This window comes from Erigeron canadensis, chromosome 8, assembly GCF_010389155.1.
Source record: "Erigeron canadensis isolate Cc75 chromosome 8, C_canadensis_v1, whole genome shotgun sequence".
In the NCBI taxonomy this organism is placed as follows: domain Eukaryota; kingdom Viridiplantae; phylum Streptophyta; class Magnoliopsida; order Asterales; family Asteraceae; genus Erigeron; species Erigeron canadensis.
The window spans coordinates 31512602-31530810 of record NC_057768.1 but is presented as its reverse complement, the minus strand read 5'-3'; the positions used below and the strand labels follow the sequence as shown (position 1 = coordinate 31530810).

Here is an 18209-nt window from a genome sequence, read left to right as displayed (position 1 = left end):
AGATAGATAATTTAAGCATTTGTTGGCTAAAAACTTAAGATCTAATGAGGACTCTACATGGAGTCATTGTCTTGTTACCCTTGATAAGCTTTTATAAAATCTGTTATGTTGTTTGTGGTGGGGATGAACAAAAACTCCCATATCCCAATCCCCTCCCGGTACCAGGAAGTGGTACCAAATCCCGACTATTACCGTGATGAAACATGAAATTCCTACAAGATTGGCTAGTATCTCAACCCACTGAAACTAATAAGCTCTGCGCCTTTGCACATGACTTGATAATAAAACTAGCAGCACCTTTTTTCTATGACCCTATCTCTTCATAATTCCTCACCTCACAATTCTGCAAATGAAAAATTGAAAACTACATTCCTTTAAATCGTCACCATTCTGACATGACGGTCAAATGTTTATTTGTAAATTGAAAGCTGTTAACATTGTATGACTTCTTTTTTTTCAGCTGATACAATTTATTAGTATAAAAAAGAGTGCAATATAAAAATGTAACATGTGTTTGGATGAAAGTTTCGAACATGCTTATATAAACACATATCTATATAGCATGATTCAGTAAACATTATATCTTATTTCTTGTATATACATTATAAATTTTGATGACTATTTCACCTTTCTTTCACAGTTTTTTGCCCTTTTAATCTTCCACACTTAACAGTTAACAGTCACTCACATACGAATAGTTGAGAAAGGTTTGGTTTTAATTGGGACTAGTCGGGATTTGGTATCGATATCCCGGTCCCTGTACGGTACGGTACCGGTTCAAATGGGTCGGGGATCGGTACCTTATTTTGATCAATTTCGGGATCGGTACCATCGGTACCGGGACCGGTACGGGACGGTACCAGTCCCACGCTCATCCCTAGTTTGTGGACATAAAACACGTTCTTATGAATTCATAAAGCCGGCAAGGTCATTTTTGATCGTGCAAGTGATGCAACTAAGCAGGGCTCGACCTACGTTTCACCAGTTTTCATATTCGGGTAAAGATAGTGCATTAGCAGCATGCCTGAAGACATTGTTTACTATCCAACGCTACATAGAAAACCAAAAATTATTGTTGTACGTAAAATTACGTTATGTCATATACTTATATTCTGTTTTTTTAATAAAAATTAAATGTCGTACTTGCTAACCAAGAAATTAGACGGCTACATTTAGCTATAAGATTTTGAGCCAGAATAATTGTGTTTGCAATAGTCATTAAAACTGTCAAACGTTTTATGGTAAAATACATTAACAGCCACTTCCTAGAGTTGCACCCATATATGATGATTAAAAACAAATAAGCTTCTAAACCTTTCATCATAAAATAACGAAACAGAATAACATCCCGAACCTGGTTCTTGACCGACTTTGAGATGCACTATTTTAATGCTGGACTTCCATTTAGACGTCTTGGCATTTAAGAGTTAAATGCCTCCTGCAAACAATGATGAACTTTAACCAGATGGAGGTGGTGGTTGTGGGACATTGTGCACAGGTGGTGGCATTGACATCTGCATCATAGGAGGATGGCCATGACCACCAGCCATCTGTGGAGGAGGTGGTCCCCTCCACACATGCTGGCCGGACATTCCTGCTGGAGGTGGAGGTGGCCTGTTCATCATCTGAGTCATGTTTGGATTCGGTGGTGGCATGTTTGGTGGAGGGGGCCTGAACTGCTGGAGGTGCTGAGGTGGCATGCCCTGAGGCTGGACCATCTGCTGTTGCTGCCATTGTGGTGGTGGTATCTGCTGCTGCATTTGCATTGGCTGATAGAGATGGGTGGGTGGTGGGGGGCGGATTGCCGAAATAGGTGGGACTGGAGCAACTGCACCATTTGCAAAAGGGCGTGGAGGAATTGGAGCACCATTCGGTTGACCAACTTTAGGAATGGTTGGAGGTCCACTTGCAAACATAGTGTGCGGCCTACTTTTCTGTGTGCTCGGATTACTGCTTGCCAGGGTCCTCTCTGCAGAGGCATAAGATTACGAATTTAAATTTCACCTTCTCAATCTTAAAAAGATTTTCGGTAGAGTTTATAAGGAGAACTTTACAAGAAAAATTGCATTAATAATGAGAAGACTAACCTGCGGGGGTGCCATGACGCTCTCCCTTAGTGTCTTTCTTGTAAGCATATGATACTGTTATCTGGCGATTACATAAATATTGTCCATTCATTGACTGCAAAAAGTATCAGCCAACAAGCAGCAACATCATTAACTTGCATTTTTAAAAGAATCTTAATAAACCAGAACACTTGAACGCAACAAGTAGGGAAGTAAAGGAATATCCAAAAATGGAAAAGTGCTGCAACTATGTCCGATTAAAGCGGATATGATCCGTATCAACTTCCATTGGTAGCAAATGCATATATAATGTCCTACATCTGAATACGTATTGGGATTATGACTGAGTATTCATCTCTAAATATCCGCGAAATCAACATTTTATATTAGATGAAGCATTGTTTAATTAAACTAGCATGGTACCCCCGTAATGCGGCGGTCTAATGGTGGCGGCGACTGGTAGTGATGGTGGCGACGGTGGTGGCATTGTTGAATTGTGTAGGTCGATGTATGTAAATTATGTAAAGGTGGTAGTGGAGATCTTTTAGAAGATAAGGGTTTAGGACTTTAGGGTGTAAAATTAGTTCATTAAGGGCAATTAAGTAATTTCATATAAGTAGTAAATAAGGAGGGGTCATTAAGGGTAAATTGGTCATTTCCGAAATCTTCTTTTTATAACTTTTCAACATGATGGTATAATTTTTATAATGTAGTAAAGTAGTAAAGAAGTAAAGATAAAGAAGTAAAGATACCCAACTATTTTGTGTAACTATGTAAATTGGAAATACCTTAGAGAAACCAATTCACCTGGGCTTTCAATTGAAAAATGTTAATTCTAAAGTTGTGTAACCTAAAAATAAGCATATGTTAAAGTAGTTCATGCTTTCCTAATTTGACTTCTTACTGGTCTATATGAGGAATGGAAAAAAGTATGACTGGGGTAATATGTTTACAATATATTTCATATGCCTAAATGGGGACACGGAAAAACTAAAAATGGGTAATCTACTTACTTCTATAGCTGCATCCGAAGCCTCAAAAGAATCATAGCTGATGAATCCAAATCCACGGGAATTCCCTGTCTCGGGATCTCTCATGATCTGCAACACATAATATATATTTAGAACATAGCTGAAGATAAAATAATGGTGTTCTCAGGGTAGTGTGCTTTATCACTTGCTGTTTTATATACAATCAAAACTAAATCGATGTCAGTTTCTTCAGTATACACTGCTACAATAATAAGCCAAGTTTCATAAGTTTATAACACAGTCGATTTATAGTAATTTTAAAACAAATACTATTGCTTAAATCTAATAATCACCGTAAAAGAGTATATATACACTGTTACACAGATTTCTGGAGTGAATGGCACAATATATTATGTGACGATACTGCTAAATGTATACAGCCACCTGCAGTAGACCTATAATGTAGTGTACGCTTACAGATGTATCGTATACGCTACGCTATTTAGAGGATATTCAACTTAAGATGACATGGAAATATCTATGAAGTATGAAATATAATTCTTATCTTCCAATCAGTTCAGAACGACAAAGGCTAATATGAGTGAAAGAAGAAAACTACCTTGGGATTTGAAACAATGACTCCAAAAGCACTGAAAGTATCATAAAGTAGTTTCTCGTCTACATCCTGCAAAGAATATAGTGGCAAATCAGAACTGATTTAAGTTTATGAATCTAAAAATGTTCTTTTCAAATGAAATGGAGTAAAAGTAAATACATAAAAAGATGTCTTAAGAATAATGAATCTATCTATTAATGTCTGTTGGCATAACAGAAGCTTACAGGATCCAAGTTTCCAACAAAAAGGTTCGCTCCTACATCCATGCTCTTCTTATCTTGTGATGCCTGCAATGTAGCAAAAGATCAAACAACACATTTCAAGATGATTTCTTGCACACACGACAAAGGGCCTGAGGGAACATATTCAAAAATTATTGGAGTCAATACCTTATTCACCCGTATTGGCTTCCCATATAGCTTGATCATGTTGAGAACCTTTATTGCCTGCAACATTTGCAACAAAACAACTTACTCACTTATAACTCATTATCTCAAAAAAGAAAAACAGGTACATAGCTCATAAACCTAATGAAGCTATCAGACATACAATCATAAAGAAGATATGAATGCTAGACGAACTTTATTAGTCTGCGATGGAGGCAAATTTTCTTTGGATAAATATGTAATAGACAGATGCGAAACGAATCACAAATTGCATTAAAGTAACACTTATTGCACATAAAATTTGGGTTTAGATGGCAAGTCATGTCATATGAAGGTGAGGGTGGTGAACGTGGATTGGCCTGAACTCGGAATTAAGACAGCCACACAACACAACTGATTGTTCAAGTCAATATATGCACTCCAACATGACCTGCACAACCCGATTATCTAGATGAGTTGGCTACCGAACTAGGATCCCGGAATATATAGAGATATATATTATATAAATATATATACCAACACAATATTTATATCATCCCTTAAAATTCATAATCATAACATAAACAAAACACTCATTCAATCCCAGCAAAGAAAATAATCTCAATTTTTAAACTCTGCACATTTGGCACAACCTAAAGTGTTTAATTTAACTATACAACCAATAAATGAGAAAAATGAGCTCACTCAATGATGAAAACATAACAGGTTTGGGTAGAAATTTACACTTTAGGCCTCAAAGTCACTTCCAAATAGATATCCAAAGAAGAAGAAACAAATGTACGCCATATTTAAGGCAAAACTAGAGATCCGTGATTCATATATGCAAATATACACAAACATAAAGTAAAGCGCTAAACTATAAGCTTACAAAAATCCTTAATTAGATCAATATTTGGTTACAAAACCTTAGTTAACTTCAACGCGACAACATGCACATTTTCACAATAAATAATTACTGCACATTTTCACAATAAATAATTACTGCACCTTTTAAATACGTTAGATGTAGGTTCCAAGAGCAAGTAATACTTACATAGTCTGCATCTTCTTCACTTCGAAATTCAACAAAGCCATAGCCTTGGTGAAGATTAGTGACTCTATCTTTTGGAACATACACATTAACTATAAAACAGATAGGAAAAGTCAGTACAGTTATTTATACATATAAAATGTTGTTTATGGTATGGTTGAAGAGAATATAATGTTATTCAGTGTGAATTTAGTAACACAAGATAAAAATAAAGGTAATAGAAATTGAGGCTAGAGATTGACGGAAAAGTTTCATAGACATGTAGCAACAAATTCCCTATCAGTATGCTTAGTTCAAATCACTTGCTACGCAATTGTAGTAACTGGAATCAAGCATACTGATTCTATTTTGCATAGATACATTTGTGTAATACTGATTCCAGTTCATATGCCTTGCTCAAAATGATTTTCATATAAATCAAAGAAACCTACCAACTGGACCAGCTTGAACAAATAATTCCCATAATAGCTCTTCGGTTGCCTGAAAAAGAAAGAAATGGAAAACATCAGTTACACCAACAGTAAAAAAAAATATGGATAGCAACAATCCCGCAGGGAGTGCACAACGTTTATACGGAAAAAAAATAAAAAATTTAGAGTCCATCCACTTTGCAAAGACAAAAACAAGTAATCCAATCTGTTTGGAAGACATATGTTCTCGACTTTAAACATCAAACTTAGTACTTGTTACAAAGCCGTCCCTAACATATTGCAAGTCTACATCACATGCCAACCTACATGAAATTGTAGCATTTATTAAGTGTGGTGTCTAACCCAAATTTTCAAATCCACACATCAGCTAACGAGTATAGAAACAACTATCCCATAAATCAGCTAAAAAGTAAAAACCTGATTGAATTTATGCAGCTTACGTTTCCTTGAAAATTTTCAACAAATATAATGCGTATGAAACTGAGATATATATCATTTAAGTTACACAAGAAGGCAGCATGCATACTAGTGAAACTTTAAGAAATCTGACGAGATTGCTACCAGCCTACCACTATCATAAGACGAACTAATCAAACTCTGAGTACTTAAACAAATTGGGGAATGGGGACAGTTGTGTGATAAAACGGTAATTCCCATTGTGTATCAGTTTCTCCGAGTAGGCAATTACACACAAAACAAGACACGAAAACAAACTGGTTTGGATTAGAAAATGGTCTGCTTCAGGTCTTCTAAGCTTTTTGACCTGTTTCCAGCCTTGTATAAAACTACAATTAGAAAAGTAAACTCCGCAACTATTTTACGCTCACTTATCTCTAGTACTTGCCATAACATATTATCATTAACAATAGCGATATTCAGACGATGAACTTACAACACTTTTAGTGTAACTTATGATTCTATTTTGGGTCATAAACAGGTTGACTAGACTACGCCGGTTTACCGTTCATTAAACGAGTGTGGTAATCATTCAGTTTCCCGGAACGATTGACTATTAGGGTGGGTCGTTTACTTACACCTAGCTAACAGTTTTAGCGATACAAATTCTACACACATATATAAGGAATTTGCTACACACAGACATATATAGAATTATTGAAATTTGAGGCATATATATTTTTATGATAACTGAAATTGATTGTAATATACATATTTAAAAAAAGAAGAAGAAAGAAGATGAATGTAATATACCTGAGGGTCGAGATTGCCGACATAGGCGGTGGCGTCTTGGTTGCGCTCGGCGGAGTGTTGACCGAGCAGATTTGCTCCCACTCCCGGTGCTATTCTTGTCGTCATCTTATTTTTCTGATGAGTTTATTGAAACTGAAGATGTATATATCTCTAAAACCCTAGGGTTTTTTTTTAAAAAAAAAAGGAGAAGAACTGAAATTCCCAAAAATTATTTATTTTCCAGCTAGGTCGCGGGACAAAAAAAAAAAGCGGTTAAATCGTTTTACAATGACTTGGGCCCCGTTTGTTCTCGATACTTTTAGTCGGAATCTAAATATCACTTTTAAATTTTAATTTGGTTAAAAAGGCAAATTTGCCCCTCTAGATACATCAAAAGAGCTATTCTGTTGCACTATTTTCCGTAAGGACTTATTTACCATTACAACTAATACATAAATGTAATTTTACCACTTTAAGTACATTAACGGTAACCCATATTGCTATATTTTGTTTGGAATTTACTTTGCTAAGATATATGATAATATTGGATGATCTAATGCTATTCATGTTTGTAAAAGACAACCAAAGTGTTCAAGGAAAAATATTCATGTTTGTAAAGAACAACCCAAAGTGTTTGAGAAAAGAAAAAATCAAAAACTAACTCATGAATGATCCACCCTAAAGGAAATAAAACAACAGGTTTTGATAGTCATGCAAACAGTAATATATAAGCTACAATTATGAACCAGTCAAGAGTCATTTTCGTTAAAATTAGAAATAGCACCGTACTAACCTCGAGTGCAACTTTTAGACAGTTGCCTACAAAAAGCAACAAAACAAGAGTTAGAAACAATTATTATTATTACTTCCTCTGTCCCATCAAAAGTGTCCACTTTTGAAATTTCAAAGTCTTTGTCTCGCAACTTTGACCTTAAATATTTTTATTTATAATATATAATATTTGGTGAAAGTTATATGAGTTGATAGAGGTTTCGATATGTTTTCATTGAGTATAACTTTCATCAAATATTATATAATGAAATAAAAAATATTTATGGTCAAAGTTACAAACAAAAAACGTTGACAAAATAAAATTGGACACTTTTAATGGGACGGAAAGAGTATTATTTTTTTTTAAAACTAATGGTGTCTGTTGTCATTGTAGTGAAATTTATGAGAAACATTGTCTTTTTAAAACTAATATTTAAAAACGTTGTAGAAACTAATGGTTTTGTTTGTATTCGGGTTTCGGTTTTGGTTTTTTCGGGTTTTTAAGTTTTGGTTTTTTCAGTTTCGGATCACGGTTTGGTCCAGAATTTCGAATTTCCGGTTCCTTTTATCACACCCCCTGTCACTAATGGCAAAATTACACTTATGTATTAATTGTAATGGCAAATAAGCCCTTATAAAAAATGGAGTGACAGCTCTTTTGATGTATTTTGAGTGACAAATTTGCCCTTTTAACCTATCCCACCCCTCATTTTCACACCTAAAAACCATATTTCTCCAGCACCTCACCCTTTCTCTCTCAAGCACGTCCCCGATCTGACAAACTCCGCCGCACGCCGTCATACGACGGTGATCATCCAAACCGCCGCATGTTTTCAATCATCTGAATACCTTCGCACGTTTTCAATCATCTGAATACCGCCGCATGTTTCTGATCATCAGAATACCGTCGAGGTCGTACTTCTCCGATGGCCGCCTCTGCCACTGATTCCATTACAATCACTTGAATCTGGTGTTACATTTGTAAGTTTTCTTTAGTCTATGTTATAATTTGATTCAATATTTATTTAAGAAAATATGAATCTAGTCAATTTTTGAAAGTCCCTTGCCACCGGATCAACGAGATTAAGTAACTAATGTATAAGTGCGGAAATTCTTATACAAAAGCAATCAACAACACGAACACGAATATGAATAAACTGGAACTGTATATTATTTCGGTAAATGCAATTACAAGTAATACACCAAGTTCGGAATATGAAAATACGAAAACAAAACGACTGAGAGATTCATGAGTTGCAACCAAAACTCTCTCTCTCTCTCTCTGAAACCTAAACCTTACATCTATATATACAGGCTTAAACATGGACCGGGCCGGGCCAACGTCTCGTGTAGGTCGAGCTCGACCAAGTCAACACGTTGACCAACTCGATGTTGACTTTATTATATGAAATAAAATAACGTTTATTACAAGTACATATTCAATAGACTCAAAACAAACTTCTATAATGATGTTGTCACCCGGAAATGCACCAACAATTTTAATTAGGTTCTCATAAATTTTATAATTATCTTAGTTTTTTTAGTTCGAATTTTGTATTATGCCTGCTTTTGTTTTTAGATTTACAGTTTTTTTTATGTATATATATATATATTTATGTGTGTGTATGTATATGTGTATATATACTTTGGATGCTTAGGTTTTTAAGTTATTTAAGCTAGCCAGCTAGGTATAGGTTTTGTTTGACTTTCGATGTGAAGTATTAGGTTGCCACTTTCGAGTTATTGATTGAAACTACGAGCTCTTTAGTGCCTGTGTTTGTGTTTTCGGAAAATTGAATATTGTTTCACTATATCTGTAATATGTGACCTGGATTCTTTTTGATTGATATCGTACTCCAACTTCTTTAGCTATATATCAATATATGGTCATTTTTGTATCACATTTGGGTTTTGCAGATTGCTTAAGATTTTATTTGCACACAATGCTAAACGGAAACCCTATCGAATTTTTGATGTACAAAATCTTTAAAAGTTGAAAGCATTTGAACCTCTGTCCATTATAGTTACAGTAAGTAAAAGTTTTGATTCGGATCACTATTGAACTTTCTTAATTTATAATTCTTCTGGAAAGAAAACAAAGGTTGCGTGATGCAGATAGGGAAACGGTTGTTACGTTCCCTCGCAACTAGGTGTTGAGTACTTTCTTTGTGCATGATTTATAAACGCCTAGAATACATATGCTATAATGAAAAAGGTATCAAAACGTATGCATTTTTCTATTGTATAGATTTGTAATTACAAAACTGATATCTTTTTTTTTTCTTTTTAATCTTAAGGTTGGGACGGCTGTTGTCCAAGATGATGGAAGACTTGCACTCGGAACACTACGAGCTCTTTGTGAGCAGGTAATTTATTATGGAAACTAGTTGAGTAACTCCGTGAAGCATGACATCTTCTTTTTTTGGTTTCGGTAGTTACTGTTCCGCTTATATTATTGTTTCCTTTATTTTATAAAGTCATACTTCATGCATTTGATACTATTCTACTTATCTTTTATATATAACAAATCAACAAATATTAACAGTAAGGAAATTACTGAAGGTAAGCCCATCCAATAATGGGCTTACACGTACGTTATTGTTTTTTTTTTCCCCATTTTATTTTGAAATTATTCTCTCCCTTCTTCTTCATCTTTCATCTGCTTTATCTCTTCTTTTGTTCTTATAGGTCTAGTAGCTCCACATCAGGGTTTAAAAAGTACCATGAAAACGTTGTTAGTTTTAAGGTAAGAAATAGAATTTTCCTGCTCCAAGAAACCTATAAAAGCTACTGCTGCTGCTTCTCAAGCGCTCAACATCCTCGTTAAGTTCAGGTAGTTATTTTCACATTTTCTTTCAGTTTTGTATCTGTATTATACGTAGTATTAAGTTATTTTGGGAATTATGAATATGAAAAGCTAGAAAAGATATAAAAACGGTGTTAGTTTTAAAGTAAGAAATAGAATTTTCCTGCTCCAAGAAACCTTTTTATGAATTTTACCTTTATCTTTATAATTATTCCACACATTAACAAAGATAACAAGACATTAACTGTAATAGAGTAACATTTTGTTAGACACATATTTTTTGATTTAGTATATCTATATTATATTTGATTAAATAATAGATAATTATCCTATTTTAAAAAAGTGCTAAAAAGTCAAAAAATGACAGGTAAGCCAAGATTCAAGGTGGCAAATAACCAAAAATATATCTTTTCATAGTTTTATGGAGAGAAGATGCAGATTTTTAGTCATAAAATTTCTTTTACTAATTTAGCATGATTTGATACAAAAGTGTTTTGAAATTTTTTACTAGCATCATCTTGAAAAAAAAAAACACATGATCAAATTTTTGTGAGAGGGTTTTGCTAGCAGGACATCATATTGGTTTAGCCCATTAAAAAAAATATATATTTAAAAGTATCACTTCATCTTTAAATTTACTTTTTAATAATTTATTTAATAAGCGTGTATCCGTAAATTTAAATTCTTTTTACCTTAAAATAGACTTTTCTTTTCCTTCTAATTTCGTGTTTTTTAAACTTAAAAATGCATTTATGTATATAGTCTTTTTTTTTTCTTCTTTCTTATCCAGTCTTATAAATTTTTTTTCTTTTAGTTTTACACTAAAAAATGCAGTGTAAAATTTCACATACCTTAATAAGTAATTGTTGTTTTGAATAAAATAAAAAAATGAAAGATATTTAATTTGAATTCCAATGTGGATTAAGATCCGTTAAGATTTTGATGTGATCTTAATCATTTAATTAAAATCAAAAGTCATAATTCAAAGATGAATTTTGAATTAAGACCATTAATTTTAATCCATGAGTCAAGATACCTTTATTTAAAGCTAAAACCGAATCCTCGTTGTTTCAATATAATAATCCATGATATGAAAGATCATATTGAGGCATCTATATGGAAATTAATTCCGCGTCTAACATTTGTAACAGTTGCTTCTTCTCTGTTGCCGTGTTTAACGCTTACATTCATCATCATTATTGACAATCAAAGGGTGTGCTCAACTTTTCTTTCTGCCAAACCTTATAACACCTAAAACAACCTTCTTTAACACGGCATAGATCAAAATCATGCCACATGCAAATATTAGGGAGAGGCTAAATAGTAAATATTAATAAGAGCCTAAATATCAAGAAGAGATAGGCTAATGTTTCAGCGTTCATGCCACACGCAACTTTTATATTAGATAGATATGGAATCAATGTCATAAACTTTCTGTCACTTTATGAATCATTGTGACAGCAGATTAACTTCGCTATCCGGTGAATCATTGTACTAAATCTGTAAATCAGTTGAAGGTTGATAATAATCACATAGTCATAAATCATAATACATCATAAAAGATAGCGATCACATAGGTGTTATAAAAATGTGCATAGCACCTAGCGAGTTCCTCTCAATTATTACAATTGTTTAAAGGCATTTAAGAGAGATTCACAGATAAACACGGGATGTCAATGTCATTTTCATCTTCATCTTGACAAACCGCTATCAAATCTAAGTGACGACGACAGGGTGGAATCCCCATTTTACACACATCCCGAGCCAAATCCACCACTTTCCTATCCATTCTATCTTTGTGATTAGGCATTATATCCGTGTATAACAAACAGCTTCTTAAAAAAAAGGTATGAGCATAAAGTCCCTTCTCTGCAAGCCATTTTATGAGCTCCCTCACCGTAGGGTTGCCCTCAATAGTCCACTTGTCCCACACTGTCCACTTCATGTGCCGGTGCTTCATGACTTTTGGTGGGACAGGCTCTGCCATGGAAAGAAAAGGGAGCGCCAGGTTCGCGAAAGTATTTCGATAGTCTTGTACCTTGTGTCCTCCATCAATGACCTTGTATAGCTCGAGACACACCAGACCAGTGGCCATTGTTGTTGAGGTAGCAATTGAAGGTATAATATTTCCCGCTATAATCTTGGCTTTCAACTTGTCAACTTCCGGGATACTGTAATTCCTAGCTCTGAGGTTCGCAAGTCCAGCAATGAAATCCATATGGTAATTTGTGTCATCATCCTACAAACATTATTGAATATATGAAAGTGTAAAATATGCAGGCATCGAATTTATCACCACAGGCATGCATATATATTATATGCGGCAATGTAAAAACCATTTACTCTAGATGGGTTCATTCAGGTTATGTGGTATTTTTCTGTATGTCAAAAAGATAATAAATTATAATATTAAGAAGAAACAATTTAATGGGTCATAAGTTGCGAGTGTATATTTAACTCATAAAACTGCCAACATTTTATTGAATAAAAAATGCATTATTATCGATATCATTTAACTCATAAAACTGCCTATATTTAACTCGTTACCCAACCCACCCTGCCTACCAACAACTCTCTCTATATTAATATTTATATGTAAATGGGTAAGTGAAAATGGAAACCTTCTCGAAAGCAATAGGCATCATGGTATATCCAGATGGAAGAAACATTCTCCGTTCTATCTTCTCAATTAATCCTTCAATTGCGGCACCTATTGAAGGAGACTCTATAAGAGGTTGGTTTGGGGGAAAATCAGAGATACGGGCCGGAGCAGCAGCCACAGCCAGTTTCATAGAACTTTTCACGCAATCAGGAATAGAGATTGCTGCACCTAATGGAAGAGACTTTCTAATAACTTGCTTTGGGTGAAAATCAGGGATACAGATCTGACCAACGGCCTGAGCCAGTTTCTTAGAATTTTTGGCCCAATCTGGAATAGAGATGCCGAATGTTTCAGCACGAAGAATGGAGCCCGCCATTACAAAACTTAGATGGCTCGGATCGGAAACAGAGAACTCAAGCGAGAAAGGGAAACGCTTTGGTGCTGACCAAAATGGAGCTCGCGTACCAGTAGCCCCTTCTGAGTATGTAGATTCTGCCGGGAATGTCGATATCAATTGCTTCACACGATTGGAGAAGTAATCCTCAAACCTAACAATTGTAAATTATGCATATGAACACAAGCATTATTGAACAAATTTTGGATCCAAATTTGCATAATGGAGGTGATAAGATTGCAGCATCGGACAATTTACACTGGTCAAAACTTGGTATGGTCAAACGAGCAAGATCGGATTGGGTTGACTCAGAAACACTTCCTTCAAGGATAACCTAATTACATCTATTACTTAACGCTCTATTCTTGAGTTTTATTTTGAAAAAAAAGAAATGATAACATTAGATAGTGGAAGAAAGGATAGGGAAAAAAACTTTTCCATCCAAATCAGGCCATATTGGCCAGAAAGTTTTGAGTGTAAAAACCATTACTTTTCCTTTCTTACACTTTCTTTTCTTGTAAGAGATAAAAACTCAAGAATACAAAAAGATCAACTTTCTTACCTTTTTCTTTTCTTTTAAAACACAAACTCAAGAATGTAGTGTTAATGTGTTCATTATTACTATAGAAACAAGATTGTTATGATAGTCTTATAAATCTTTGAATAAAACAATTTAGAAGGTTGCATGCAATTCAAATAGACTTTGGGCGAGTTAACCCCGTTTGACCCATTCCAGATAAATTGCCCGAAGTTGCAATCTCACACATACATACACACAATCTCAATCGTGTTTGTGTGCAGCTGGGATTAAGTAGGAATATATACTGCAAGAAGAAGAAGGAACAGGGTATTACTTTAGGCGAGCCCAAGAGATGCAATCTTGAAATGTTTCACATTTTTCCTTGTTGTCGAGACACTCAAAAATTCGTTCTAAATTCTTACAAGCCTGGGTATCTCCTTTATTCCTCATTGTAGATGCATATTCACCGGGATTCAAGAGATAGGCATTGACTTCTGCTGGCGTTGAATTTAGTAGCTCTTCAAACTCTGACCGTGCCCAGGTTAGACAGTGTTCAATGTTACGTGGGAAGCTGTGAATAGTCACCATGGATGCTCGCTTATCCGGAGGGTCCATAGAGGCCCCGTAGTTTTCAGTCAAGTGTGGAATAACCATTTGAGTGTGGCATTTAGCACCAAGTGTACCAGACTCTAGAAGCGGCTTCTGGAAATATAAGCATCTATTATCAACATAACGTCTCGCTTCGACACTGTCTAAAGCATTAATGACAACATTTAAATTTTCCCAGAAGGTATCATCAATGACGTTTTCAGTTTGTAGACCAACACGATTCTGCAATGCTTCGATCCGAATATTAGGGTTAATCAATGCAGCTGCAGAGGCAGCAATAGTCGATTTTGCCTGCCCAATATTCCAATCACGAAATAAAAATTGTTGGCAGAGATTGCTTTTCTTAATGACATCATCGTCGGTAAGGGTCAATTTCCCTTGAGTGCCACATGAAACACCCATCAAGGCTAGATTTTTCAAAAGTTCACAACCCAATGCGCCCGAACCTATAACAAAAGACTTGGTGCTTTCCAGTTTCTTCTGGAATTTAGCTCCAAATACTGAAATTTGGGCATCATAACGACTGTTCAAAGGCATATACTCACTAGGTTCCAGTGGCTTGGTGGGAAGCGACTCAACCGAGTCAAAGTAAAAGAACTGTACAAACATAATTACAACCATCAGAGAACAGCTCAACGTCCGAGTACAAACAATAGACTAGAGGTGGCATTTTCAACTCAATAACTTGTAAATGAGATGATTTGGGTTGTTTATATCTCAAATTGACAAGAAAGATAAATTTAAGCTAAAATGAATGAGGAAGCTTTAAGTAGAAAGGGTTAAAAAATTTAGACATAAGACCTCATTAATCGTGTCATTTCAATTTGTAGATTATAATAATACTAAAGCTAATGTTTTTGTACGCTAATTACGGTGATTGTTTATTTTAAATTTTTTTAAGAATCATGAGTGAACGGGAAGACCAACCCACTCAATTTTATCATGTTAACCCATATACCCATCCCATCTTGCCACATCTAGTGTTGACCTCAGAAAATCAATCAACAAGCAGACTCAACGGAGCTACAATAACAGACTTTTGAATACACAAGACGTAGTGTGTATAGACTAACCTGAAGAAGTGGATGGAACTTTCCAGAGCATGCCTTGACAACCTCTTGAGCAACTATGCCACCAAACATGGCAGCCATCGGATTAAGTACGGCTCGCGCCCCATAAGCAAAATCTCGCAAAAGCTTTGGATTGAGATAATCCAACTTTTCATCTCCTAAGCTCTCATTCATGGAGGTGGCTATAGAAATTAACTTTTGTGCATCACCTTCTGAACCAGCAACAGGAAATCGCCCAAGTTCACTGATGAACTTATCAAGTGCTTGAAATGCTAGATGCAGAAGAGGTGGGCGATCAAGCTTAGAAAAGTCACCCAACAGAAACTCGCCTGGAGTTTTAAGTGCATCTCCTAATGGCTTGAAATTCAGGACCTTTGGCTGTTTAACCTCTGTCACTATACCACCTTTCACATATGTTCCAAAGTTGGCAGTGTCTTCTTCAAGGAAAAAGGAGTATGGCGTGCAGCCTCTAACCTTTCTTAGTTTTCCATCATTAAGTTCTGTCATCCCGTGAATTTCAGAAAAAGTGACAAGATCATTATCTTGGAATTCCAGTCTTTCATCACCAACACATGTTACAAGTGCAGGGTTATTATTGCCGATAGATAAAATGATGCCATTATGTGGTTCCTCGCCGTCAACATCAACTACAGTGAACCCAGGACCAAAATCACAGAAAATGTTACCAAAAAGTCCTCTGACTTCAGTCTTGATGAAAGCGATGGGAGGCTGATGGTTGTGACAATAATTATCAAACTCGATACCTGTTTTCAAGTCTATATTGGTGAAGACTACCACCTGAAACATGATAGAATGATAAACCATCAATTATTGTAGAAAACAGTTATGTTATTAATCTAATGTCGCATAAGTTCCCAGGAAAACACCAGTCGAAGTTTTTAGCCCTGAATACTTAATTTATATTTACTTTTAGCCATTAACTTGAGCAGATTTTTTAAAATTTTTTTATAAAAAGTTACAAAAATAGTTTATATTTAATTTTTTTAAAGTGACAATTGTCACACTTAAATCAAGAGTCCTAATTGTTATCAAAAGGTATGAAAACAATCCTAATTGTTATCTAATTATTATAGGACAGGTGATCGAAAATAAACATATTCGTGTTATGGGCTCGCATCATGATCAAATATATATACTATGTCAAGTAGAGGATGACAAGTATGTTTTTTTTATTCTGAGTTATCTTTCATAATAATATCACATTATGAGTACAACTGGTTTCAAAAAATTTTATAACAGAGAAATTATAGTAAAATGTGCCTTGAGGAATTACTAAGAGAAATAATTCTATCAATATGTCTCGACTAATAACAACAGTGACGACCCTGTGATTATTGTACCACAACTTGCAAAGTATAACCCTGTGATTATTATCTTTAAAATTATAAGCTTTTATTGATTAAATGTATAAAAATCTAATATTAATAATATCGCAAACTCCATGTCCAGTGTTAGACACGGGTCTAAAATCTAGTCTATATACTAGACATCATATCTTCATAATCAATAAACAATAAAGTAAATGGGAACCTGAAAATTCGAGAGTTGTTCCTTGCTCAACTTGGCAGGAAAAGTGGAGACATGGACAGCTTTGTTGAGCTCCTGCAGCTTGTGGAGAGAAGCTGCAGCTCGATTCTTGCCAACATCGTCTTCTGACAATGTGAAATTACTGGACAAATCCCAAAGCTCCACGGACTCTTCATCGTGCAAGGTCACAGACTTGACACCAGCAAGTATAAGATTCTTTGCTGCAAACAATAAGAAAATGAATTTTTAAAATTTGACCAAGAAAAAATTACAACACATTGCACATTCTGCTCATTGAGGCTTAGCATGGTTGCAGTGCCTCCTGGTTGCTACTTAGCACTCTCTTCTTTATAATATATTTCAGTATTTTTGTAAGCAAACTTAAGCATTTAGTGTTTATCTATGATGATATAGTTTTAAACAAAACGGCCAACACAACTTAATCCCTTAATTGAAGCTAATACATTTTAGTAGGTGTTTTGATGTGTGCTTAACATGATTGACTTATGTGACTTAAAGCCACAGATCAAGTAGTTAGTAGTGAGAATTTTCAAAAGAGAGAGAGAGAATTTGAAAAAGGAAAAGAGGAGGGGGGGGGGGGGGTTTAACTATGTATATACCTATCTCCGCACCAAGACCTTGTAAACCGGAAATAAGGACATTAGACGCAAAAAGACGTCTCATCGTCTCACGTCCATATACCGCGAGTTGTCTGCTATGTAGATCCTCATCAATAACCTGCATATTCGGTACTACCTGCACACTACTATTATCCAATGCTACAGGTTCATAGCAACTACTACTGCCGATGTGTGGCTTCTTACGGGAATCAATGTCATCAACATGACTTCTTCTAGGGGCCATTTTGAAAGCCTGCAAAAAGCATAAAAAAATTACATATATACTCGTATCTACCAATATACTAAAACAGGGTTGCTCATCTACATGTGGCATAAGCTTTTAATCATATATGAGTTACATTAATAAAATTCTAGATTTTATATAGATAAAATATACCTTTGGGATAGATATTATATATTTTATATAGATTTTATCTTCTTAAGTTAATATATTTTTTTAGATGAAAATAAAACTTTCGGTTTTTCCATTTAGTTCTTAGCCGCCAAAATCAACAAAAAAAAATAGAAACCACAAACTGCATTGTTTTCTCTTAACAAAATAATAATAATAATAATAATAA

General features: G+C 34.9%; 2 protein-coding genes across 3 annotated transcripts; both read right to left on the bottom strand.

Moving 5' to 3' along the window:
- Positions 1 to 1184: 1184 nt before the first annotated feature.
- On the bottom strand, positions 1185 to 6931 carry LOC122578187 (splicing factor 3B subunit 4). Its single transcript, XM_043750092.1, has 9 exons — positions 6710 to 6931; positions 5501 to 5549; positions 5073 to 5161; positions 4043 to 4099; positions 3878 to 3940; positions 3657 to 3722; positions 3080 to 3166; positions 2088 to 2181; positions 1185 to 1969 (listed from the first exon to the last, which is right to left on the bottom strand). The coding sequence occupies exons 1-9, from the start codon at positions 6812 to 6814 to the stop codon at positions 1458 to 1460; spliced, it is 1122 nt and encodes a 373-aa protein (XP_043606027.1). The 5' UTR covers positions 6815 to 6931; the 3' UTR covers positions 1185 to 1457.
- Positions 6932 to 11781: 4850 nt separating this feature from the next.
- Positions 11782 to 17786, bottom strand: LOC122579268 (ubiquitin-activating enzyme E1 1-like). 2 transcript variants are annotated; one of them, XM_043751400.1, is made up of 7 exons: positions 17629 to 17786; positions 17012 to 17229; positions 16225 to 16258; positions 15464 to 16107; positions 14116 to 14987; positions 12887 to 13415; positions 11782 to 12504 (listed from the first exon to the last, which is right to left on the bottom strand). In XM_043751400.1, the coding sequence occupies exons 1-7, from the start codon at positions 17750 to 17752 to the stop codon at positions 11908 to 11910; spliced, it is 3018 nt and encodes a 1005-aa protein (XP_043607335.1). In that variant the 5' UTR covers positions 17753 to 17786; the 3' UTR covers positions 11782 to 11907. The 2 variants fall into 2 exon arrangements, with proteins under 2 accessions (XP_043607335.1, XP_043607334.1); XM_043751399.1 differs by having other exon boundaries at positions 15464 to 16258.
- Between the last annotated feature and the right edge of the window lie 423 nt (positions 17787 to 18209).

Excerpts from the sequence above, each read along its gene's own strand:
- LOC122578187 (XM_043750092.1), bottom strand. The coding sequence starts at position 6,814 with ATGACGACAAGAATAGCACCGGGAGTGGGAGCAAATCTGCTCGGTCAA. Across the intron at positions 3,941-4,042 it reads AGCCAATACGGGTGAATAAG|GCATCACAAGATAAGAAGAG; the intron begins GTATTGACTCCA and ends GCTACATTGCAG. Across the intron at positions 1,970-2,087 it reads GCGTCATGGCACCCCCGCAG|AGAGGACCCTGGCAAGCAGT; the intron begins GTTAGTCTTCTC and ends ATGCCTCTGCAG.
- LOC122579268 (XM_043751399.1), bottom strand. The coding sequence starts at position 17,752 with ATGCAGGTTATTGATGAGGATCTACATAGCAGACAACTCGCGGTATAT. Across the intron at positions 14,988-15,463 it reads AGTTCCATCCACTTCTTCAG|TTCTTTTACTTTGACTCGGT; the intron begins GTTAGTCTATAC and ends ATGTTTGTACAG. Across the intron at positions 12,505-12,886 it reads TGCCTATTGCTTTCGAGAAG|GATGATGACACAAATTACCA; the intron begins GTTTCCATTTTC and ends TAATGTTTGTAG.